General features: G+C 37.8%; 1 protein-coding gene across 1 annotated transcript in view; it reads right to left on the reverse strand.

Annotated features, from left to right (window-relative positions):
• Positions 1-89: 89 nt before the first annotated feature.
• Positions 90-27083, reverse strand: part of CFAP43 (cilia and flagella associated protein 43) — a 115743-nt gene continuing 88749 nt past the window's right edge. The window contains exons 28-38 of the mRNA XM_046027569.1: positions 24675-24794; positions 21792-21899; positions 19269-19355; positions 17493-17581; positions 15110-15323; positions 13859-13971; positions 12719-12878; positions 6636-6800; positions 4505-4585; positions 3688-3841; positions 90-3469 (exon numbers count right to left, since the gene is read on the reverse strand). Of these exons, the coding sequence (XP_045883525.1) occupies positions 3303-3469; positions 3688-3841; positions 4505-4585; positions 6636-6800; positions 12719-12878; positions 13859-13971; positions 15110-15323; positions 17493-17581; positions 19269-19355; positions 21792-21899; positions 24675-24794 (1458 nt within the window). The 3' untranslated portion in view covers positions 90-3302. The remainder of the gene's footprint in view (positions 3470-3687; positions 3842-4504; positions 4586-6635; positions 6801-12718; positions 12879-13858; positions 13972-15109; positions 15324-17492; positions 17582-19268; positions 19356-21791; positions 21900-24674; positions 24795-27083) is intronic.

Here is a 27083-nt window from a genome sequence, read left to right on the forward strand (position 1 = left end):
TGAAATGACCATATATCTCTTAAAAACAACATATCCTCATCGCCCCCCTTCAAGGCATGCAAGGTCCTTCACATTTATCTACCTTTCTAGTTTCATCCATTCAGTTCATAGTGACTCCTCAGCTAGAAAGCCACTTTCATAAGGCTGGCCACCATACTGTACAACGTTACCTCTCCTTGTGGTTGTATACAGAAATATCCCCCAAGCTGGCCCAGTCTGAGAATTGGAATTGTGCTCAGGAAAAGAAACCCCATCTCTTTTTGTGGCTGAAACTATTGTAGGCAAATTTGAAAGCAGAAAAGCTGGTGTGCTAAGAAGGATAGTATGTGCCCTTATTAAGAAAGGCAAAGATGTTAGATGGAGAGAGAACTTGGTGGATCAGTGGCTTCCTGGTTCTATCCTCCAGTCCTTCCTGAGGGCCTTCTGGGATTTCTGCTTTTGGGTCCTGTTAAAGGCTAAAACAGCTTTACTTGGTTAAAAAAAATGCTGAAAGAAAGTACTTCTCTACTAGTAGATAAAGAGCCACTACCCTGAGGCCCCTCTCCAAGCATACCCTGTTTTGGGCCCAGTCCCACCCCATGATCTAACAAATCAATATTTGACCTAGCAGGAGACATTAAGATGGCTGCTTTTGCATCCATTCTAATTATTAGTGTCCATGCTGGTACTACCCTTCCCCCTTGCCAAACACTCCCCTCTTGCCATACACAAATTTCTATCTTCTAGACACTGGTATTGTCATTAGCTGCCATGAACCCAATAGGACTGACCCAGGCTTAACATGGCCTCCTCTGACCCTGAGATTTCTAGATTGGTATCCCTAGGAAGCTGTGCTGTTGGGAGCCTATCAGCCTCCATTGCTGCTTGCTGCACAGCTAGAAGGTGTAAATGTGGCATGGGAAGTGGTTTCCCTACTGATGGTGCTGGTATTTGGTTGCAGCTACTTATTGTTGATTAGCACATCCCCTGGAGTCACCCTCACCTGTCCACTTGGAGGAACTATAGCATCAGTGGGACTCTAGTTCTGGGAGAGTTGGGGAGAGCAGTTGGGGACATAGTAATGGACATTTCCAAAGCACTGACTGGGTGCTAAGGGCTCTAGCAGCACAGTGGACACTCCTGCAACAGGAGATGGTTCATGGAACATGGATCAGGCTTACGGGAAATTTTAATGTCCAAGATGCCCATGAGGCGGGACCCTTTTTTATAATTTCTGTTGAATTTCACCTCTATTTAATGGGATGCATTTGTTTTAAAAATCACTGGATACTATATTTTTATTTACAAAAAGGAAGGCTATCAGTTAGCAACTGCTTTGTGCCAGTTTACAAATTATGTTAACTCATTTGAGTATTAAAATTATTGGCATCCCAGTTTTAAAGATGAGAAAATTTATGATAGTTATTTAAAGCTCAGGTGGCAGAGCCAGGATTTCAAACCAGGCAACCCAGCAAGAGAGCCCTACTAAGAACCATGCTATATTTGACCCAGTTAATTATCTTACTATTTAATATAATTTAAAGAACTATAAAAATACAGTTGCTGTTAGTTCAGCAGAAGCTGAGAGGAATCAGTATCACGAACGGTATCAAGAGTGAGTTGGTGGGGATGACCCATGTGCCCTTCCAAAGCCAACCCCCCAAACCAGAAGATGTCTTCTGTTGAAAAGTGCTGCTAGTAGAATATAGCTTGCAGACAAGAGATTTCTGCTAACCTCCACTCTATCCATGTCTCAAAGCAAAAAGCTTGAATTGTCAGAGTCACCCAGGGTAGCCACTAAGAAATAGAAATTACATAGGCTGTTAATAGGGTGGTGGGGTTACGGACATTGGGGAGGGTATGTGCTATGGTGAGTGCTGTGAAGTGTGTAAACCTGGCAATTCACAGACCTGTACCCCTGGGCCAATAATACATTATATGTTTATAAGAAAGTTAAAAAAAATTACATAGGCTGTTAAGATCTAGGAATCCACGGTGAAATTTGTGGCATTGACTATTAGCAAATGTAGCCCAATAAGGCAACCAATCCTGGTCATCTGGGATTTATATCACCAGAAAAAATGGAGAGGAAAAAAACACCTAGCAGAATCTTGGTTGACTTAAACCAGCAGGGCAGAGAACTTTGACGATCTCATCCTAAGTACAAAGTGTTTGTACTCTTCACACACTTCACCCTTGGGTCCAGGCTCCCACCCCCTTCTCAAAGATAATCACCTTCTCAAAGATAATTTTGAAGGATCCAAGATGTAGAGAATGTTACCAGGAGGCACTTGTCTGCTGAATCAGCCAGATCGACTACTTGAGGAGTCATTCTGGTACTAAGGAGGGCCATCAAAAGTGATGTTGGGCCTATCACTTCTCTTACATTCCCATCCAGCATTTATCAGTATATGGGGGATCAATTATGGTACTACCTGAGCAGTCTCTAGAATATTTTAAATCTCTTAAAGATTTTTTTTTCTAAATAGAAGCTTTTTAATGATAATATAGCTCTCTTGCTTTACCTACACTGCGCACACTGAATATGCTGTTGCAGATTACACTTAACATTTAATTCACAAATTTCAGAAGACTGAGACCATGACATGTGAAAAGATTGTGAGGACTGGTCAATGAACCTGATGGTATCATCTTGGAACGTAGCAGTTCACAGTTTTCTGAGTTTTCAGCAGTTTTCTGAGCATTTAATCTTTTCATTGTTTAATTATCATCATGTATTACAAAGAATATGCAATGTAGAAGACTATGTCATGTTTATGCAGAAAAAAATATGTTGTACTTTTCAAATGATTTAAGGCTTGGTAAAAGGAAATGGTTCACTTTGTTCTCATTGCTAGAATTGGGAATAAGTGTTCTGAGAAATGTCCTAAATGTTCTGAGAAAGTTTTTTTCTGATTATATTTTTTCTGCTGAAGAAAACTTGGGATATATAGGAAAAAATATAAAAATCATCCATTAACTCTTAAGTTTTCTGGTAATTTCATAAAATTGGAAATGCCAGGAGTAGCGAAGAATTTTTTGTCTTTATGACAAAAACTAAGACTAAATGAGGAAGAGAGTAAAATATGTCTTGAATATTTGCAGTTCATTCCTGAATGAAAACAATTCATGATATTTTACACATTCATGCAAGACACATTTTTATAATGATTAAGGTTAAAATTAAATAATTTGCTATTAAAAATATGCAACTAAGAAGCACCTCTACTTAAATTTCCTGTTATGACAGAAAAAGAAATCATTTTAATAAAATGAAATTATTTTTTAAATGATTGATTGTCTTGTGTTTCCCACCAGCATTTTTATATTTGAACAAGAGCAGGAAATGTTTTCATCCTTAATCGTTCAACTTCAGCCTGCAGTATTGAAATCTGTTCAGCTTGTTGTTTTGCAATTTTTGTTAGCTTTTGGTGTTGCATCATGTTTTCATATCGTTCTTTGGCAATCTTTTCACAAGTCAGTTTAGACCCTACCCCAAAAATGAAGAAGGAAAGAATTAGTTGGATTATCATCTATAATTTCAAATATAGAAACAGAATTCAGAATCAAATATTTGGAAGAAATGCTGGTAGCTTTATAACTACTAACCAGATTTCAGGAATAGTGTTACTATTTTTTTTAATAATTTTTTTTATTATGTTAGTCACCAAAGAGACCTACAGTTGAGTAAAGAAAAAATATTCTTACCTATTGCATTACAGATGTCTTTTCTCTCTGAGACAGCCACCAATTCTTCTCGTAAATTGCAGCTTAGAGTATAATTTGCTACATCTTTTTGATTGCTGTACCTTCCCAGTTTTTTTAGTAGTTTTTTGCAGTTTTCCACATTCTTTTTGTGGGTCTGAGATTTTTGTTCCCATGACACCCCGCAAAAATAATTTTGAAAAAAAGTATTTTTACAAAGACATTTTTTTATTTAATTCATTATCATCAAGATATCATCTTATCCCCATATCCCTATTGCCTAACATAATGCCTGAACATATTAGTTAACTAAATTGTTTAAAGATAGAATGGTATTTTAATACGACATTTTAGAAAAATCTTGTATATTCTTAAAAATGAGAGATTAAAAAAATACAAAGCCTTGAGATTACTTCGTTTCCATCTTATATATGTTATACAAGCTAAACTGAGCATTTCTTTTTTTTTTTTAACTGAGCATTTCTTAAGCAGTAATGAAAAAAAAATGGCTTTACAAAGCCAAAGAAAGACTATCAACACTTCTGTTACATAAATCACAACTTAATGTAAAATTAGAAATTCATGTACACTCAGATATCTCCCAAAGGATTAATTCTAATAGTAAAAGAAGTACTTCAGTCTACCATACTTGTTATGGTTGCAAAGACACTATTCCAGGACCTCTAGTTAGATCCTGAATGTCAATAATGGACCACGGTTTTATTAGGGTCTGTCTGAATTCATGACTTGGAATACTATTACTTTGTTTAAATAATTCACAACTGTTGGGCTTATAATGAACAGTATCTTTGAGACCTACCTTCTCTAAAACAGCAATGGTTTGCTCCATTATTCCAATCTGAATGGCAATCAGAGTCTCATAGTTTGGTTCATTTAGGTACTTGGAGAAGAAAAAGACCCCACAAAATATGTCAGAATATTTTATTCTTTCAATAGATAACTTTATAAAACATTCTTAGTTTTCAAAGTTACCATTTTCATAAAAATTATCTAAGATTGATTTGACTTTCATGCCATAATGTTTACTTGTATTTAGCTATGATACACTCACTTGTATTTTAATAATCACAAATGCCTAGAGTTTATTTTCTCATTTATTTAACTCACCAAATATTTATTAAGTGTCTCATTTGAGCCCTAATATTAATAGTGTTCCAGTTAAAGATACTAATGGAGATACAAAGATAACATGACTTTAGCTTTCAAGAAAAAAAGCATGTAGATATGATTAGTTGCCAGAAAATATGTAAAGTGACATGCAAATTCAAAGGTGGTTTGGAAAAGGAAGTGGTTTTTCTCGACTAGGAAAATCAAGAGGCTTTTAGAGCAGGTGGCATTTAAACTAGACCTTGAAAAATAGACTTGGGATGTGGAAAATGTGAGCAAAGAGATTTCAGGTTGAAGAACCAGTAATGAGCAAAGGCACAGAGGTAAAAACTGAGAAAATATTAATCAGTTTGTTTTGAGAATACTAATGTGAGGAACAGTGGGAATGAATTTGAAAAGTTAGTTGAAGGATGCAGATCACCCACCTAAAAATTTCATAATTCATTTGCTAGGTAAGAGGTTGCAGTTTAAAATGTTTGAGCTGAGGGGCACCTGGGTGGCTCAGTGGGTTAAAGCCTCTGCCTTCGGCCCAGGTCGTGATCCCAGGGTCCTGGGATCGAGCCCCACGTCGGGCTCTGCTCAGGGGGGAGCCTGCTTCCCTTCCTCTCTCTCTGCCTGCCTCTCTGCCTACTTGTGATCTCTCTCTCTGTCAAATAAATAAATAAAATCTTTAAAAAAAAAAATGTTTGAGCTGAGTAGTAAGGTTATCAGGGCTGAACATCAATATTAATCTGATAGCAACATATAGTATAGATAAGTAAGAGCACAAAGGTCAAGAGACCAGATAAAAGATTTTTTTTGGTAAAAGTTTGTTTTTTTTAGTGATCTCTACACCCAACTTGGGGCTTGAACTTATGACTCTGAGATCAAGAGCTACATGTTATTCCAACTAAGCCAGCCAGGTGCCCCCAGCTGAATTATTATACAATAGTCTAAATCATGGAAAAGAAAAACTGAGCCAGGCTAACGGCAGTGGGGACAAAGAATGAGGGAATAAGCAGATAAACTAGGCAAGACTTGGAAGATGGGAGAGGGGAATCAAAGATGAGTACAACTATAAGCCTGAGTAAGGAGTTGAAAAGAACAGAAATAAGCACATTAAGAAGGGTTGCTGTTGGGAAGAGGGAATGTAGAAATAGAGCTTGAGGGAGATTAGGAACAGAGAATTTGGATCAGTCTTTTAGAAGTGATCACTAAAGTTAGAAAAATCGACATCATCAAAGGAGAGGGCATGGAAGGAAACAGAGCAAAAGGCAGGATCATAAAAGATAGTTATGTGTAAGAGTTGGGGGCACCAGGGTGTTGTTGAACATCTAACTCTTGGTTTCCGCTCAGGTAGTGATCTCTGGGTTGTGAGATGAAGCCCCAAGTGAGGCTCCCCACTCAGTGCAGGGTCCGCTTGAGATTCTCTCTCCCTCTCCCTCTCCCCCTCCCACTTGTCTCCTCTTTGTCTCTTAAATAAATAACTCTTTAAAAGGGGGGGGGGGGTTAGAAGCAAAAGAAAATTCAGTAAAAGAGGCAGAATGGCCTGCCATGTTGGAAGAAAAATAGCAGAAAACAGGATTGATAAAAATCAGAGAGTTGGGCAGTTAAGATGGTCAAATGCTACCAAGAATTGAGGGATGGTGATGACTGGGGGTCAGACCACTAGATTTGACAATTAGGAAATCCTCAGAAGACAAAGAATTTGTAGACACATTGAGAAAAACTACTGGCTTATAATGTGCTTGATACTGCAGAAGTGTCTTATTAAACACTGTTTGAATGAAAGAAAACATTAATGAAAGAAATTAAAATTATATAGTGAGGCAGGAAGAACTCACCTTTTGACGATCTCTTGAAAAAAACAGCATCTGAATATCCCAAGCCTTCTGATTTAGATCTTCCATTTCCATCTCCATTTTCCTATGTTCCCACTCAATTTGAAATATTCCTTTGTGGACATCTTTACTTTCCATCATGCTAGCAACTTTCTTTTGTCCTTGAGTCTTGAAAAAAGAAAAGTACATTTTGATTTTCATAGGACTCTGCATACAGAATACAGACTCTCTGAAGCTGAATGCTCTTCTTTGGAAACACTTGGATCACGGAGGTAATTCTATCTTCTTTTTTAAAAAAATGTTATTATTATTATTTTATTTTATTTTATTTTATTTTATTTATTTTTTGAGGAGAAGGAGTATATGCATGAGTAGGGGGGAGCAGAGGGAGAAGGAGAGAGAACCTTAAGCAGGCTTCATGGCCAGCATGGAGCCCCACTCAAAGCTGGATTTCATGACCCTGAGCTGAAATGATGAATCAGCCTGATCACGTAGGCGCCCCTTCCTTTTAAAAGTGTATAGTAGATATTAAAAAATTACTGATCACTAAAAAGCTGATAGGCCAAAACAGAAAGGATTATAAAATACATCTGAATGGCATAGCCAATTTACTTTATATGTCAATAATTAGGCAGAAACTCTTTTTGCCATCACCAATCTACCAGTCTGTATGTATTTATACCCCTACTGTCTACCCTGCCTTCCTGACAGTATAGACAAAGGACTGTAGTTTAATGCAGCTAGGCACAACAGTATCTGGTTGGTAGCTAGTGGAAAAGCAAAAGAATTAAAAAAAAATAAAATTGAGTGGATTAAATATATTTAAACACCCAGATTTTTGCACATCACTCCAAATTGCCTACATGAAGTTCAGGAATATTTTCATGAAGTTGTTCTCCCAGATTGCTATTAGTGAAACTCTTATGTCTCTAAAATAAATTTTATGAGTTCCGTCAGTCAACATTTTATATCTTTCTTCTTCAAAAACTTAGCTTTTTGAAGTTCATGTCATTATATCATACCATACCACCTGTTACCCTTTTTAAAAATTATTTCCATCTTCTGATCACTGCTGGGCCTCTCAATTCCTTGAATTACTCACTTTCAACAATATCTATCTCACTTAGACACCCAAATCCCACAATTATACCCTTGGGGGATCTTGTTGTATGTAACAACTCCAACATCCTAAGTTCAAGCATTTCTCTAGGGTAGTGTTTCTCAAATGTTGGAGATACTGCCCTACCATAGGAAATTAAGATTATGTTTGCAGAAATTTTTGGTTGACATAACCGGAGGGAGGTGTTGCTACTGGCATCTAGAGGGTTGATGCCAGGGATGGTACTAAACTTTATGCAATACACAGGACATCTCTCCACAACAAATAATCATCTGACCCAAAATGTCAGCAGTGCCAAGGTTAGAAAATACTGCTGCGGAGCTCTACATCTACATCTACCACATCTCCATTCTACTCTCCCTTCAGTCAACTTTTTTTCCCTAAGATTTATTTATAGTCACCATCTCTATAACCTCACTTCATATTATTTCTTCAACCATAGCCCATTGACCTGCCCCAACCTTCCACTGAGGCTGCTCTTGTCAAGTAACTGACATTCTGCATGAGTCCCTTGTCCCTGGAGCCATTTCTCTCATAGCTTTCAGGTTTCCTTCTTCATTGGCAACTCCTTCTCAGTTTTATTACTTGACTCCTTCTCTGCTAGATCTATCAGAGTTGGACTTTGGACATTGGCCAGAGTCCCATTCCTAGCTGGTCTCAAGCATGTTCATGGCTTAAATTATCCATATGTAAATATCTCTATGTAATAATTCATATGTAGTTATCCATATGTGATCTATATCTAGAATACTTCTAAATTTATATCTCAGCTCTAAATCCTGTCCAGTTGATATTTCCACTGGAATGACTTTTTAAAAAATTTATTTATTACTTGAAAGAGAGGGAGGGAGAGAGAGAAAGCATGCATGGGAGGGGGGAGGGGCAGAGCAAAAGGGAAAAAGAGAATCTCCAGCAGACTCCTCACGGAGCAAGGAGCCAGATGTGGGGCTTGATCCCATGACCCTGAGATCATCACCTGAGCTGAAATCAAGAGCTCAATTTACCCAGGTGCCCCTCCATTAGAATGTTTTACATGCATCTCAAATTTAACAAAGCCCAAAACTCTTTATGTCCCAGCCAAAGCTACATACCCCTAGTTGTTCTTGTGTCAGTTAATGACACTATCATCTATTCAGTTGCTCAAGAGCCAACATTTTTTAACTTATTCTTGATCCTTCTCTTTATTATTCACATTGAATCCATCAGCATTTTTTATGATGATTTTTGCATTTACACTAACAAAAAAATATAAAGGAGAATTTAAGATACTCTGAGAAAATAAAGCTGATGGAATTCCTCATTAGTAGACCTGCTGTATCAGAAATGCTAAAGGGAGTTCTTCAACCTGAAATCAAAAGGCACTAGACAGTAACTCAAAGTCATAAGAAGAAATTTAAAAAAAAGCTAAAATTAAAATGCAACTATACAGGTAGATATAAAAGTCAGTATTATTGTATTCTTTGTAAGTACTCTTTTTTCCTCTATGATATAAAAGAAAAATGCACCAAACAGTAATAATAAATCTATGTTAATGGACATATAAGGCATAAAGATATAATTTGTGACAATAACAACAGAAAAGGGGAGGGACAGAATTGTACTGGAGTAGAGTTTTATATACTAGTGAAACTAAGTTGGTGCTTATTCGAATTAGTTTGTCATAAAACTAAGATGTGGGGGCACCTGGGTGGCTCAGTGGGTTAAGCCTCTTCCTTCAGCTCGGGTCATGATCTCAGGGTCCTGGGATTGAGCCCCATATCAGGCTCTGGGGGAGCCTGCTTCCCCCTCTCTCTCTGCCTGCTGCTCTGCCTACTTGTGATATCTCTCTCTGTCAAATAAATAAATAAATAAAATCTTAAAAAAAAAAAAAACAAAACTAAGATGTGAATTGTTATTCCCATAGTAGCCACTAAGGAAACAACTACAATGTATATAGAAAAGTAAAAGACAAGGGTATCAAAATAGTACTCTGCAAAAAAAAAATCAACTATATATAAAACAAGACAATAATGGAGGGGTTGAGGAGCCAGAAAATATGATAGAAAACAAATAACAAAATAGTAAAGTCCTTTTGTTTTTTTAAACTAGCAATTACTTTAAATGTAAATGGATTAAACTCCATAAGTAAAAGGCAGAGATAGGCACAATGGATTAAAAAAATGATCCAATGATATTCTGTCTAGAAGAGATTCACTTTAGATTCAGTGAAACAAATAACTTGAAAATGAAAGGATGGAAAGATACCATCTGTGCAAATTGCAATCAAAGGATAGCTGGGGTGGCTATACTAATACCACACAAGCACATTATTTGCTGATAAGAAGCCAATTCTTCAAGAAGATATAGCAATTATAAACACATATGCACTAAAAACAGAGTCCCCAAATATATGAAGCAAAAATCAATAGAATTGAAGGAGAAATGGTTGCATAATGATAACTGGAGATTTTCATCCCACTTTCAATAATGAATAGAACAAGTATACAGAATATCAATAAGGAAATAGAGGATTTAAACAACATTATAAACTAATTAGACCTAAAATGCATAGATAGAACAGAAACTCAATAATAGCAGAATACACATTCTTTGCAATTGCAAATGGAACATTCTCAAGTATAGACCATATGTTAGGTCATAAAATGAATCCTAATACATTTTAGAAGATTGAAATAATATAAAACATTTGTTGTGAGCACAAGGTAATAGAACTAGAAATCAATAACAGAAAGAAAAGAGGAATGTTCACAAAATATGTAGAAATTAAATGACACATTTAAAAATAATTGGTCAAAGAAGAAGTCACAAAGGATATCAGAAAATATTTTGAAAAGAATGAAAATGAAGACATAATATACCAAAACTTATGAGATTCATCAAAACCAGTATTCAGAGGGAAACTTATAGCTATAAGCACCTATGTTAAAAAAGGAAAATGATCTCAAGTCAATAATCTAATGTTATACCTTATAGGATCCTCAAAAGAAGACAAAACCTAACTCAAAGCCGGTAGAAGGAAGGAGATAGAAGATTAGCAATAAATGAAATAGGAAATAGGAGAAAAACAGAGAGAATGAATGAAACCAAAATCTTTGAAGTCAAAATTGACAAACCTTCAGCTAGAATCAGAAAAAGGAGAAAAGACTCAATTTTCTAAAATCAGAAATAAAATAAAGGACATTACTACTAACCTTACAGAATTTAATAATATTATAACAGATTATATATTATATATATTATATTTTATGTAACAGATTACTCTGAACAATTGTATGCCAACAAATTAGATAAACTTAGGTGAAACATTCTAGAAATACACAAACCACAAAAACTGACTCTAAGAGTAACAGAAAATCTGAATAAAATATACTAACTAAATATTGAATCTGAATAAAATCTTCCAACAAAATAAAAAGCCCAAGATGAGAAGGCTTCACTGGTGAATTCTACTAAATATTCAAAGAAGAATTAATACCAATCCTTCTCAAGCTCCTTAAAGAAATATAAGAGGAATGAACACTTCCAAACTCATACTGTAAGACCAGCATTACCCTGATGTCAAAGCCAGACAAGGACACCACAAGAAAAGAAAATTACAGGCTCATATCCCTGATGAAAACAGATGCAAAACTCCTCAATAAAATATTAGCAGACCAAATTCAACAGCGTGTTAAAAGGATTGTATACCCATACACACACTCCTAGGCATATATTCAAACTGCTGAAAACCAAGATAAAGAGGAAAGCCCAAAGGAAGACATATTACATTAAGAGGAACAAAGATTTAAAAATACATAGTAGACTTCTTGTCAGAAACTCAGTAAGTCAGAAGAAAATGAACACATTTAAAGTGAAAAGGATGAGGAAAAAAGAGAAAAAAAAAAAACCCTGCCAGTCCAGGGAACCTAGCAAACTATCAACAATGAAGGTAAATCAAAGACAATTTCAGACAAAGAAAAACTCAGAGAATTTAATACAGGCAAACTTGCAATTCAGTTAAAAGAAGTTCTTTAAGCAGAAGATATATGGTATAAGACAAACACTTTACTCCGCACAAAGAAGATCTCTTGAAATAGTGAAAGTGAAAGAAAATGAACATGCTTTCTTCTTATTTTTCATCACTCTAAAAGATAATTATCTAAAGCAAAAATGATGACAGTATTTTGTGGATTTGTAGTATTTATAAAAGTAAAAGGTATGGCAACATTAGCCTGTAACAAAATCCCCCAATATTTGGAAATTAAATAATATTTCTAAATAGCCCATAAGTCTAAAAGGAAGTTACATGGGAAATTTTAAATGGAAATGGAAAGAAAACGGAAATGGAAAGAAAATGAAAACACAAAATATCAAAATTTGCATAATACAACTATAATCATGCTTAGAGACAAATTTATAACATTAAGTGCTTATATTAGAAAATAAACAAGGTTTGAAATCAGTGAGCTAATCTTATCTAAAATTATCATTAGATAATTAGATTGAGCTTAACAAAATGATGGCACATTAGAATGAAAATTTAACTTTGTAGTGCTGAACTTCTTATACCTTAGAATCATCTGGGAGGCTTTTTAAAAATGCCATGCCTCAGGGTGGGGCCTGGACACATTTGTAAAGTTCTTTGGGTGACTCTAATGTACAGCCAGAGTTAGGAAACACTGATTTAACGGAATGAAAATGATTTATCATGGAAATGGGAGATTAATGAACAAATTTGGTACAGCAGGTTATATGTTGGATTTCTTCTTAAAAAATGATAATTATGGGGCACTTGGGTGGCTCAGTGGCTTAAAGCCTCTGCCTTCAGTTCAGGTCATGATCCCAGGGTCCTGGGATCAAGCCCTGCATCCGGCTCTCTGCTCAGTGGGGAGCCTGCTTCCCCCTCCCTCTGTGCCTGCCTCTCTGCCTACTTGTGATCTCTGTCTGTCAAATAAATAAAATCTTAAAAAAAAAAAAAGATAATTACCCGAATCACAGAATTCAAGTCTTCAATTATGCTCTTGTTGATAAGAATTGCATCAGGATACTCCAGCAATAACTGAAAATTTTCCAGCTCCACTTGTCCTTGTTTAAGGAGAACTTGGATTGTCAAATTCAACTGGAATCTCACTTTTTCTTCCTGTAATCTACATTGAAAAAAATTTCAAAGTAAGTAGTTGTAATATACTTATATTTCAAACTTCATCTATTATTTGAGAACCTAAAATTCAAACTTAATTTTCAACTTGAATTTCAAACTTAAGCTGAAGGAAAACCTGCTGGAGACTAACGCAGAATATCTCTTCCTGATGATGAGCTTTCTTGGAGGTCTCTATGATACCTCATCTTGTTAATACGGAATTACACTTGGGCTGCTCAAAGAATGGCATGGACAGAAATGCAGTCACAAAGTTTCACTTTATGATTAAGAAAAGATTAATATAACTTTGGTTGTTAAGTGGAAAAAAATTGAGATGCTACCAAATAACACAGCTATTGAAGTTCTGACTTTATGTATTGACTTCTGATATTTTATTAACAACGTTTAATCTGTATGCTACTTATATCTATTTCTGGCTAAGTCCCATTCCTCCTGAGAGCCTAAATCTGAGGATGATGTATAATGATGAATTTGGAAACACCAGAGAAGCATTTATCAAGGTGGCTGCAAAAATGGAAAAAGTGAAGCAAAATTTAGAACAGTACCCCAATCAGTCAACAAAATACAAGCTCTCTTAAAGAAAAAGATATTCGCTGGTTAGTTGCTTACATGGGAATTTCTTGGTTATCTGCTTAATTTTCCACAGAGTTTGCCTGTGTGGCTTGAGCCCAAAAGTGCCGACTAGCAGAAACAAATTCTTTGTACTGTATTTATGTGGAAGGAGCAGGTTAAAAAACAGGTTTTCCCCAAACTTGCCTCTTTCTAATAAGAGCAATGGAACCTAGAGGTAAGTTCCATTCTCAAGCAAGGTCTTCTGTAACAAAATGCATTTTTTCAAAAAGAATTTATAAAGCCCAGCAAGAGAGACCAGTCTGTGCAGCGAGTAGGTTTTCTCCTCCCATGACAACACAAACTAACTTAGCCCTAGCTTAGACTCTGTGTAAATGAATGAAAAGTTCAAATTACACCATCTGTTCATGAAGCACTTTTTCAATTTCCTGTTGCAACTTCTCATCATCCTCTGTTCTCCTCCGGAGGAAAGTTATCATTTCCATTAAGCCAGCCGCTTTCTGCTTTACCTGAAGGAACCAAACCACAAACATCTTAGAGCATATGGGGCTGTGGAGATAAAAGCAAATTAATTTTAAAGAACTTAAGAAAACATAGATGTTTTATTTAGTTACAAAGCCTTAGCAAGTCCATTTTTCTAGGAGAGTAGTAAAATTTAAATCCCTGCCATTATGTAATAAACGGTACCTAAAATTTACATGGCACATTCTGTGAATATTTTGAAAAATATTCAATTTGCTTCTCACTAAAAACTAAATACGCAAGAAAATATAATTTTCCTTATGTCTTATTTTATAGTTTGTTCTTGTCATCTCAGATAAAATGATAAAATTATAGATTCCTGAGCAAAAATATGCCAGTCTGATGTTTGTGCCACTGAATTTAGGGAATTTTGGGGAGGGGAGGCCCAGAGTGGTCAAGGAACAGCAAAAGGAATGAATCTTTTCCCAATTAATACATTCTCAGATTGTTACATTTGCCACATTAAAAAAAATATTCTAGCAATATAAAGTAAGTTCCAGTGAAATATATTCTAATCTGTGCAAAAAGGGCTGGGGACAACTCAAGACCAGGGCAGAGAGAAAGGCAGTTGTGTCTGACAGTGCTGCCCAAGAGAAATACGATGTGAGCCACAAATGCGAGCCACATATTTAGTTTTCAGTTTTGCAGGAGTCACATCATAAAAAGTGAAATGAAACAGGTGAAACAATTTCACTAATATATTTTATTTAATACAATTTATCCCAAACATCATTTCAACTGTAATGAATATAAAAAAATGTTGAGACATTTCCGTTCCCTTTTCATAATAAGACTGCTAAATCTATGTCTATTTTCTACTTACAACATGTCTCAATCAGGACTGGCTACATTATTTTAAGTAAAAAATAACCATATATGGCTAGGGGCAACTATTTTGGACAACATGGGCTTATAAGTATATACCTATACTTAGCCCTCAATACCATTACGGTTAATATTTTATCTCATCATTATTATTACTAGTGTTACTAACTACTGCCCTAGCAGGAAAACCTAAGTAATTAGCATCTCTGGAAGCTGTGATCACTAGAAACTACATATTTGATATTAGTACACTAAGTGAAATAAAATTGAAACGGAATAAAATAAAATGTTATTATATACTTTCTGTTCATTTTCCACTTTCGCTCGTCTGGTCACGCAGAAATGATCCCAGACTGAGGGGTCCAAGCCTTCGGGCATGTTATTAATATTGTCCAAGTCATCCATGGCTTTCATTAACTGGACGAATGCATCTTTATTCAATTTCCCAGATTCTAGTCGCTCTCCAAAAGGTACAATACCGGCCATATCTGAGTGCATTTTTTGTTTGTGAATCCTGGTATTACCAATAAAAACCCATCAACCTTTCACATTCTCACACACAAGAAATCAATGTTAAATTATACAACACTTAGCATCAGTATGACATTGCATGACATTTTCTTTTGGCAAGTGGAGGCTGGTGGGTGGATTTTTCCAAAGAGAAAAGCACCCACTTTGACCTTCCACACTCCCTGGATGCCCAGGCATGACCTTGGCTGGACTATTGATGTCCCTGACTGTTGTCAGCACTGGCAGCTTTACCTGCACTAAAGAAATCTCCCTTCTGTGTATTTTAAGCAGGCAAGTAAATGCCCAAGGGGAGTGTCGATAATCCCTGGTTATATGTCCCACATATTCTCTGCTAGTATCCTTTCTGCAGATGAGTAGCCTGGAATATTTCTGATATAAACTGAACTGAGAAGCACCTTTTAAAATCTACATTAAAGATGTAGCCAACAAAGGATTTGTTGTTTTTTTTTTTTTTTTAAAGATTTTATTTATTTATTTTGACAGAGAGAGAGGTCACAAATAGGCAGAAGGCAGGCAGAGAGAGAGGAGGAAGCAGGCTCCCTGCAGAGCAGAGAGCCCGATGCGGGGCTCGATCCCAGGACCCTGAGATCATGACCTGAGCCGAAGGCAGCGGCTTAATCCACTGAGCCACCCAGGCGCCCCCAACTAAGGATTTGTACCAGACACTTATTATCTGGAAGCTTTACAATATGCTGTGAAGTTACTATTGTTATCCTCTTTCTCTAGATGAAGAAAGCCTGAGAGAAGCTATTGGTCCAAGACCACAGGTCTGATAGATGGTAGAGTTAGGATTTAAAGCTAATTCTGTTTGACAATAAAGCTTATGCACTTTCCACTGCTGCCTCCCAATATGTGGGAAGTGTTTCTTTCTTCATAAGACTTATTATGACTCACTCCTTTAAAAATAGGGAAACCAAGATATGAGTCATGTTTTAGGTTGAATTTCCTGGGTTCCGTGTAACCTGTTAAAAGTGAGAGAATGAGTTTGTATCTTAGACAAATATGAGCCTATACCTTTGTAATAAATTCCATGGTTTCTAGCTTATCTTCCATTGAAATTTACAGAAATCTGAGTATGTAAAACTTTGGAAATCTGTGAAATGAATTCTAATGCTACTCTGAGTATAAAACCCTGATTATTTTTGAACGATTTTTGATAATGGTTATTTTCAATCATTTATATTGGCATTTCCCAAACTTTGTCTTGAACACAATCATGTGATATGCTCTGAATGGCCAAGTAAGTTTGGAAAATACTGCTTACTCTTTTTTTTTTTTTTTTTAGAGAGAGCAAGCATGTGTACATGAGTGGGAGCGGGGCGGGGAGGGGCAGAGGGAGAGGGACAGATTTTTTTTTTAAGATTTGTTTATTTATTTGACAGAGAGAGAGACAGAGAAGGAACACAAGCAGAGGGAGTAGGAGAGGGAGAATCAAGCTCCCCTGAGCAGGGAGCCCAACGTGGGGCTCGATCCCAGGATCCTGGGATCATGACATGAGCTGAAGGCAAATGCTTAATGACTGAGCCACCAGGCATCCCGAGAGAGAGAGAATCTGCAGGCTCTACACTCAGTGCTCAGCTTGACTTGGGGCTCAATCACCTGACTTGGGCCAAAATCAAGCGTCGGATGCTTAACCAACTGAGACATCCAGATGCCCCTCTATTTTTTATACTTGGAGATCCAAAGACCAAAAACAAGTTCTAAGAATTTCTTTAGTAAACTGTTCAACTTTTTCTTTTAACCCAGGATTTTCTCAAACGCATTTTGTCCTGGTAGCCTTTTACATGTAATCCCAGTTCATACAACAAGGACCTCATATTTGCTAGAACACATCTTGGGAAAAACTATAGATCTGTATACCATCAATATTTTAAGAGGAATTACTTTCACCGGACTATGATAGCACAATGCTTACCTAGATACTTAACTTCTTGAATAATGAAATCATTTTATTTTATTGTTTACCTTAAGATGTATGAATAATCTAAAAATCCCCTGAGTTATGATAAAGACACTTGAATGTTTTCACATAAAAGATGTTACACTGAATATTTCTATCTAGTTGGGGTTGAAAAAGCCAAAATCTAACAACACTCCTCTTCATTTACAAACTTTTTTTTCTCAGAAAACTGATAGTAAAGGAGAAACAAACCTTGGCCGGCGTTTAAAAAGTTTGTAGAGTGTATCCACCTGATGGCTGGGAATTTCGGAAAATTCTTTTTTAAAGCTGCGATCCAGAACCTAAGGATAGAGAGATTATTGCTTGGATTGCAATCTTTTCAGAAGCCCTTTCTTTATTGACAATACTTTTCAAAATATAGGACTGAATCACTTTGATTTTAAAAATCAATGAAAATTTGGTTTGTAAAGTAGACTTATTTGAGGATAATACTTGCTATGCAAGGATCTTCAAAGATTTATTTTGAATAGGAAGTATCTCTGTGAATTACAAATATTATTTCATATAAGGTTCTAGAAATCATTCAGAACTAAAATTTTCACAAAATAATATTTACCAGTAAAATATGCAAGGGATTCTATTCTATTCTTTATGTTTTTTCTATCCTGTTCTTTTCCATTATGAAACTAGTGGTCATACATATGATCCAATAATTCCACTATTAGGTATTAACCCAAGGAATATGAAAACACTAATTCAAAAAGATATATGCACCCCTATGTTTACTGCAGCATTATTTATAGTAGCCAAATTTTGGAAGCAATACAAGTGCCCATCAATAGATGGATGGATAAAGATTATATGATGGCATATTACTCAGCCATAAAAAGAATGAAATCTCGGGATGCCTGGGTGGCTCGGTTGGTTGGACGGCTGCCTTCGGCTCAGGTCATGATCCTGGAGTCTCGGGATCGAGTCCCACATCGGGCTCCCAGCTCCATGGGGGAGTCTGCTTCTCCCTCTGACCTTCTCCTTGCTCGTGCTCTCTCTCACTGTCTCTCTCTCAAATAAATAAAAAAAAAAAAAAGAGAGAGAGAATGAAATCTTGTCATTTGCAACAACAAATGGACCTAGATGGACCTAGAGGGTATCATGTTAAGTGAAGTAGATCAGTCAGAAAAAGATGAATGAATTCACTTATAAATGGAAATAAGAAACAAAACAAATGAACAAAGAAAAAAAGAGATACATGAAAAACCATCCTCTTAAATATAGAGAACAAACTGATGGTTACCACAGGGGAGGTGGGTGGGGGGTATTAGATGAAATAGGTGATGGGGATTAAGAATATACTTATCATGACCTATATACATAATGCATAGAACTGAGCAATATATAGAATTGTTGAATCATTATATTATACATCTGAAACTAATATAACACCATACATTAATTATATTGGAATTAAGTTTTATTTATTTTTTTAAAGGTTTTATTTATTTTTTTAAAGATTTTATTTATTTGATAGAGAGCTCAAGTAGGCAGAGAGGCAGGCGGGAGGGGGGGGGAGCAGGCTCCCTGCTAAGCAGAAAGCCCGATGCGTGGCTCGATGCGGGGCTCGGTCCCAGGACCCTGAGATCATGACCTGAGCTGAAGGCAGAGGCTTAACCTACTGAGCCACCCAGGTGCCCCTGGAATTAAGTTCTAAAAAATTCTGTTTATAGCCTACTAAATTGATTGCATGACCAACTAGTGAGGACCGCAACTTAGAGTTTGAGAAGCCCTAAGGTCTAGGTGAGTGCTCTCTTTTTCTGTACAAGGGAAAATTTAAACCAGACAAGTTACAAAAATTTATTTTACACACTGATTATCAGAAATATACAATGCCTCAGAGTGAAGTTCACTGATAACTGAGAATTGTAGCAGGATATAATCTATGAGGAAGTTAAATTATATCCCTTTTAATCTTCCCCAAATTGAAGCAGCAAAGCTATTGCATTGGTGAATGGGTAAGACAATAGTTCTCACTTTGTCTTCTGCCAACAAGTTGTCATAGTGTTCCTTGTACACATCAAGGTCTTCTCTGGCTTTCTGGATGGCCTCTGAAGTCTGGTTCTGTAATAACATCAAGAAGAGGCAATTGGAACTGAGTTTTTTCAGGATAAACAAACATACTGGGATACTAAGAATAAGAAATTTCCTAATACAAGATAAATGAATCAGTGAGATATCCATTACAGATAACATTTATAGCAGAAAATAAATCAATTGGAGACTTTGAAAGAAAAAACATCTAATCACCTGTTTCTAAGTACAACCAGCTCTGTGAGTATGTAAGTGACTGTGGAGCAGGGAAGTCTGATGATGAAATTGCACAGACTTGGGATTCACATGGCCTGGCTTCTGAGAAATTGAATATATAAACAGATAATGGCCAGACCATATATAAAACAGAACTCTGACCCACAACCTCTCTAGCAACTAGCTGGGAAACTAAACCATATCCTGAGCAGCGATCAGTCCCAGACTGTCAGGATTTTATCAGTAACTTTCAGCCTTTCCTAATTTTGCCACAATTTCCAGTTTAGGACCAAACAGAGAAAGCCGAATATGCTCCTCAAATTAATCACATAGGTTACCTGTCTTCTAACTAACTTGCCCCTGGCTTCCCTATGCCAACAACTTTTTTTTTTTTTTTAAAGATTTTATTTATTTGACAGAGGGAGAGAGAGATTACAAGTAGTCAGAGAGGCAGGCAGAGAGAGAGGAAGGGAAGCAGGCTCCCCGCTGAGCAGAGAGCCTGATGTGGGTCTTCATCCCAGGACCCTGGGATCATGACCTGATCCGAAGACAGAGGCTTCAACCCACTGAGCCACCCAGGTGGCCCCCCCCTTTTTTAAGATTTTATTTACTTTTTCACAGAGAGAGACACAGAGCACAAGCAAGCACGAGTCGGGGCAGGGGAAGCAGAGGGAGAGGGAGAAGCTGACTCCCCACCGAGCAGAGAGCCCCCTGGGGCTTGATTCCAGGACCCCGGGATCACAACCTGAGCCAAAGGCAGACAGGCAGACACTTAACTGACTGAGCCACCCAGGCACCCTCGCACCCCCACGCCAGCCACTTCTAATCAGAGTGCACCCGAAGCCTTCTCTTCTTTCCATTATATAGCTTTCCCACCCCCGTGTCTGCCTTTCAGTGTCCACCAAACCAAGTGATGGTGGCTGACTTTTAAACTCGATCAAGTTCTGAATAAATTGTCTGCTTATTCCTACTTGGATGGTCTTCATTTATTTTCACAGTTCCAATTCCTGCTGTTTTACTTCCTAATGGGGGACAGGCATGTTACCAGCATCTCTGAGACGGTCTCCTCACCCGTGAAAGAAATCTGGTTCCCTATAGGGTTGTTATGAGGAGGGCCGCATTCATGGACTTGAAGCAAAAACGAAGTTCATATGTCATATATATGATACCTTACATCATTCATTCATAAATGTCCTTTATTAATACTACTAATAAAAGCTGAATCTTTTGTTTTGTTTTATTATGATTATTTATTTTTTAATCAGAGAGAGTAAGCACAAGCAGGGGGAGTGGCAAGCAGAGGGTGAAGCAGGCTTCCCACTGAGCAAGGAGCCCGATGAGGGACTTGATCCCAGGACCTTAGGATCATGACTGAGTCAAAGGCAGCTGCTTAACCAGCTGAGCCACCCAGGTGTCCAAAATCTTTTTGAAAAATATTATGTGACGAGCATTTTGCATTCATTTCATCTTTAATGAAACATATCTGTTCATGCTATTTACTAGAGTTTTCCTGAATATGACAGTTTTTCATTCTATAAACTAACACATTACTTACATATTTAGTAAAACGTAGGGTTCCAAAGGATCCAGAGAGAACGATATTCCCAGAGCAGAGCTTGCGTAACCTAAAAGGTTTACGCCTTGTCCAAGGTCCCACAGTGTCACAGCCAGTCAGTGGTTAAAAGTGGGTCCTTTCAACCATAAAGCTATGTGGCATTTTATAAACGATATGTCATATGAAAGACACATGGTTCAACTAAATGATTACAGATGCAGAATCCCATAACTTCAGTAACAGGTAAGAGTGGGTGCTTTCCCTGACCTTGGAGCCAAGTTCCTGACAGGGAGCCAAGGAACACACACAGCTGAGAGGAATGTGAAAGGAAGGAAGGGTCTAGGTGTGTGAGCACTTGTTGTGTGTGTGTGTGTGTGTGTGTGTGTGTGTGTGTGTGTATTTTTTAACATATATAGATTTTATTTATTTATTTGGGAGAAAGAGAACATGAGCAGGGGGAGGGGCAAAGGGAGAGGGACAAGCAGACTCTTGTGCTGAGCTCCGCCTGACCTGAGGCTGGACACGAGGCTCGATCCCAGGACCCCAGGCTCGATCCCAGGACCCCAAGACCATGACCTGAGCTAAAGGGAGACATTTAACCGATTATGATACCCAGGAACCCCTGAGAGCTTGTTAAACAAGGAGCACGTCTGTCAGAAAATCCTTTTATTCAAGGTATCAGGTACTATCCTTACTTTCTCCTCCCGCTTCCTTGAAAGGTAGTTGTTTAGGAATGCTTCTCTGGAGCTTATTTCTTCATCCAACAGTAAAGAAAATACAAGATTATTTATTTTCAGTTCCTCCTGTAGAAATATTTAAAAAGGCGATCAGTACATGCATTTGAGAAAGGATTTTCTGCTGAGGGTCATCGACTTGACACTCATCGAGCAGGTTAATCACATACAAATAAGAGAAATTCTTTTTAAGAAAAAGGGAATATACACTGTGGCATAAATAACTCAGTTACTTTAACTCTTCTTTTCATTGTGAGATAAAACATATATACAGAAAAATATATAAGACCGTGTATAGTTTAATGAGTTATTATAAAGCTAAAACATACTTGGGATCACCACACCACTCAGGAAATAGAACTTTCCCATCCCAGAAGCCCTTCCATGTGTCCCCTTCACAGTCTCAACCCTGGTAGTAACAACTTTCCCGACATTCATAGTAATCACTCCCTTGTGTTTCTTTATGGTTTTATTACCCACGTATATCTCTGTAGGCACGACAGCATCACCTGTCCATTTAAAAATTGTCACATTTAAAAAAATTTCTTATAAGTCAGTTTCTCTTCCACCTCCTTCCTTTCCTCACGTTTTCTTGCAGTTTTACCTAGTCTGGGTTTTGAAATCTGCATACTTACAGTGATTTCATCAGTATCCTTCATGTCATGTACTTTCTGAAAACTGGCAGCTGATCAGAGGCCTGATCAGACACATGTTTGATCCTTTTGGCAATACCGTAGGTGATACTATGTTCTTTGATCAGGACACGTATAATATTAGGGTGTCTGCCTTTTCGTGATGTTAGTAACTGTAGACACTCCATGCCCAGGTTCATTAATCTATGGAGAGTTGCAGGATGGTGATATTCTATTCCTATCGTTCATTTTTCACTTATTAAAATTCTTTTATAAATAGACCGATGCTTCTCCTTATCTGCAATGTAGTTACCTAGTAGTACAGTTCACATAGGAAGGTGGAATCACTACTTGATGGTCTCTCTTTATCAGTTTTTACACAATGAATTTGTTGTTATCCCCTGAAGGTGAATGGTAGGCATTCTTCTTTTTAAAATAATTACAAATTAAAAATAAAAAAATAAAATAATTACAAATTAACAAATTTAAACAACTTTTGTGGGTTTCAGATAATGGCAATGATTATCATTATTGAATCTTAAATTATTCCCTTCAGGGGAGCTTTTATTTTGTATTTTTTTTAAAAAAGATTTTTATTTATTTATTTGACAGAGAAAGATCACACGTAGGCAAGATCACATGCAGGCAAGAGAGGCAGGCAGAGCGGGAGTGGGGGAAGCAGGCTCCCTGCTGAGCAGAGAGCCCAGGACCCTGAGATCATGACCTGAGCTGAAGGCAGAGGCTTTAACCCACTGAGCCACCCTGGTGCCCTAGGGGAGCTTTTGAAGTTGGCTCCTGAGTCCTTTGGATAATACCTGCTAGTCTTTGACAGTTTCCTCATTATCTTGTATGAAAAGATGTTCTGAGCTTATCTTTTTTAAAAAACAGCTTTATTAAGACACATTTCATAAATCATTCATTTTATACAAGTCAGGGTTCATCCATGTTGTACTATGTATTTGCACTCTTTATTGCCAAATAATATTCCATTATATGGATAAGTCGTATTTTATTTATCTATATGTAGTTGTTGGACATTTAGATTGTTTCTACTTTTTGGGTGTTATGACTAATGTGGCTCTTATGACTAGTGCTGGGGCATTTATTCCCAATGTCCTCCCACCCAACTACCATATACACACTCGCTCCCTGTGGGGCCAATGGTTATGTTCTGTCTATGGTCATGACTCCTGAGGAGCAGACCCGCTCTCAAGGCCGCAGGACTTGCTGGGTCCTGGTAGCAGCTCCCTTCCTTTGCCTCTTTAGCTCTAGAGAGGTTACTGCCTTCCTGCTATTTCTAATCTCTAAGTTTTCACCATTCCTTGCTGTTTCCCCTTAACCCTGAGAGTCCTTGCATCAAACCCTCTTAAATGTAACTCTTTCAGTGTACCATTCCTGTTGGGACCCTGAGGACAGAGACAACCTCCTAGAGGTTGGGAACCTAGAGGTTCTCTTATCTTCTCTCATCTTTTTTGCCTGACCTTCTTGCTTTGGGAGACCCATATAAATTTTTGAGATCTTGTATTTCTCAAAATATCATTATTCTCCTCTTATACTCAGCTGATAGTCTGGCCAGGAATAGAATCCAATGTTAGGAATAATTTTTCCTCAGAATTTAAAGGCTTCAATCCTTGATCTTCTTGCTTCTAGTTACTGTCCACTTCATTTATATTTTTCCTGCTGGATCAAATTAAGCCAGATTTCTCATTGTATCTTTTGGGGGGCAGGTGGATTATTCATTCATTTAACATGGAGTAGGAGCCTAGCCCTTTGTTAGTTGCTGCAGATACAGGAATGAATAAGACAGACATCATGGAACTTATAGTTTGGGGAACATTAAAAAGTAATTTCGTATAAATGAAAATTCAGTTGCAATTAAGTTTTAGAAAGTAAAAGAGCAGAGCATATACTAAGAGGCTCCAGCCTAGTCTTGAGAAACTGACTTGTAAGCTGGGGACTGCCGTACACAGCTGAGTAGACACAGGCCAGGAGGCAGAGCTGGGAGGAAGGAGCACTGAGGTGAGCTTGAGGCACCAGAGGAGGAAGCATGGCAGCGAGGGGGAGGGGGGCACAGGAGAGGCTGGAGCAGGAAACAGGTCAGCATAAGCTAGAACATGGTGACAGAAAGGCTGTTGGTCTTTTTCCTAAGAACCAAGAGAGGCCCTGGAGGTTCCATAAAAGAAAGGGCCCTGTAAGTAAAGCTTTTACTTACCTGGTTGACAACCATCTCTGCCTTCACTCTCCTTTCAAAGAGTCTTTTCAAATGTTCATCAAAATTCTGTGTGCTTTCTTGAATGGAGTTTTGAAGTTTCTTCATTTCTGCCTCCAGTGACTGGAAAGAAGTCAATAACAAAGTTAACATTTAGGAACATCAAATGCTCCAAGGAAGGGGTGTTCATATTTTGCTGCAAGGGAGGGGCAGGGGGAGGACAGGTCTTAGGAAGTATCCCGGGTCCTTCACCTTCTTCAATAGAGATGGTCCACTTAGATCTCTTTAATATATTTTGAATCTGAGAATTTTTTTTTTTGACAGAGATCACAAGTTGGCAGAGAGGCAGGCAGAGAGAGAGGGGGAGGCAGGCTCTCCACCGAGCAGAGAGCCCGATTCAGGGCTCGATCCCAGGACCCTGGGATCATGACCTGAGCCAAAGGCAGAAGCTTTAACACACTGAGCCATCCAGGTGCCCCAAATCTGAGATTTTTGTTTTAAGAAGGTTACAGTGGGGGAAAAAAAAAGGAAATAACTAATCATGGCTAATGGTGCAGACAGAGATAAGCCTAGTAAAACAAAATCTCTGGCGGTACCTCACTGACAGGAACACTACATGAATCATGTTGTATCCTCCTCAGTGCTCCACATGAGGAGACATGACATTGGTTTGTTTCATTATTGGTGATATTAACTGTGATTACTTTGTTAAGTAGCATCTGCCAGTTTCTCTATTGTATAGTTACTGTTTTTCCATTTATAATTAATTTGTGGGAAGATACTTAGAAACCATGTAAAAATCTCATTCCTCATTAAACTTTTTTTTTTTTTAAGATTTTATTTATTTATTTGAGAGAGCGACAGTGAGAGAGAGCATGAGTGAGGAGAAGGTCAGAGAGAGAAGCAGACTCCCGGTGTTGCTGGGAGCCCAATGAGGGACTTGATCCCGGGACCCTGGGATCATGACCTGAGCCGAAGGCAGTTGTCCAACCAACTGAGCCACCCAGGCGTCCCTCCTCATCAAACTTTTATCCATCAGTTTTAGCATCCGATTATCAATGGATAATCTTGAATAAATTATTATGATAATGGTAATAATAGCATTATTATTATTTTTTAAGATTTTATTTATTTATTTGACACAGAGAGAGAGATCACAAGTAGGTAGAGAGGCAGGTGGTGGGGGGGGGAAGCAGGCTCCCTGCTGAGCAGAGAGCCCGATGCAGGGGCTCGATCCCAGGACCCTGAAACCATGATCTGAGCCGAAGGCAGAGGCTTTAACCCACTGAGCCACCCAGGCATCACAGCATTATTATTTTAAATTTACTTTAAAAAGCCAAGTTCTGGGGTGCCTGGGGGGCTCAGGTGGTTGTGTCCAGCTCTTTTTAAAAAATTTATTTACTTCTATTTTAAAATTATTCTGTAATTATGTCCAATTAGCCCATATTTAGTACATCATTAATGTGTCCAGCTCTTGATTTCAGCTCAGGTCATGATCTCAGGGTCATGAGACAGCCCTGCATCAGGCTTCATGCTGGTTGTGGAGCCTGTTAAGATTTTCTCTCTCTTCCTCCCTCTGCTTCTCCCCCACTCCTTTTGCATGCATGCTCTCCCACTCTCTCTTTCTCTCTTTAAGTTAAAAAAAAAAAAAAAGCCAAGTTCTGTCTATGCTGGTTTAATGGAGAGAGGGACTAATTCTGGGAAGGTGATGGAGAGAGTTTAGCAAAATGTAGTGGCACTTGACACAAGGATAAACCACTCAAGCTAATTAAGCAATGAGAAAACATTAAAATAAAACAAATACAGGAAAAGCACACTGGAGGGTCAGTTTGCTTTTCATAATTTATGACACAATCTCATAGAAATGGAAAAAATCCCAAAGACTGCGGGCCCAGTAGTTATGTATCATCAAGGCCATGTGTTCCTGGACAATGGAAGCACCATCACATGGCAAATGACCAAAGGCTCAGCCTGCTGAGACCAGACTGTCCAAGGGTCCAAAGCCCACCCTTCTCTCCAGTCTGAAAGGAACTCTTTTAGTGTTAGAATGGCGTTTTGCTCTGTGCTTCAAATGCCCCACATTATTCTCACTGTAGGCTCTTCTCATCTGTCTGATCTCCATTCTCTGCTCTTCAACCTGCCATTTTTCTCATTCTTCCAACTCGAGCATAAAAGCCACTTTTTCAAGTGAATCTACCTTGGGTCCTGTTTTAGGTACTACCTTGAGTCTTAGAAGCAAAACCTGAAACAGGATTCCAGTGTATGCAATTATAGGAGGGAGTGCTTTTTCAGAGACACCCGTAAAATGCGGAAGGGGAAGCAGGCAGGGAAGGGGCAGGAGCTGAGCAACAATGTGTTCTTAGGTGGCCCAGCCTTTACCTGATTCCTAGGGCTCAAGGGTAATAGAGAGGC

The sequence above is a fragment of the Meles meles genome, chromosome 13, assembly GCF_922984935.1.
Source record: "Meles meles chromosome 13, mMelMel3.1 paternal haplotype, whole genome shotgun sequence".
Lineage (NCBI taxonomy): Eukaryota > Metazoa > Chordata > Mammalia > Carnivora > Mustelidae > Meles > Meles meles.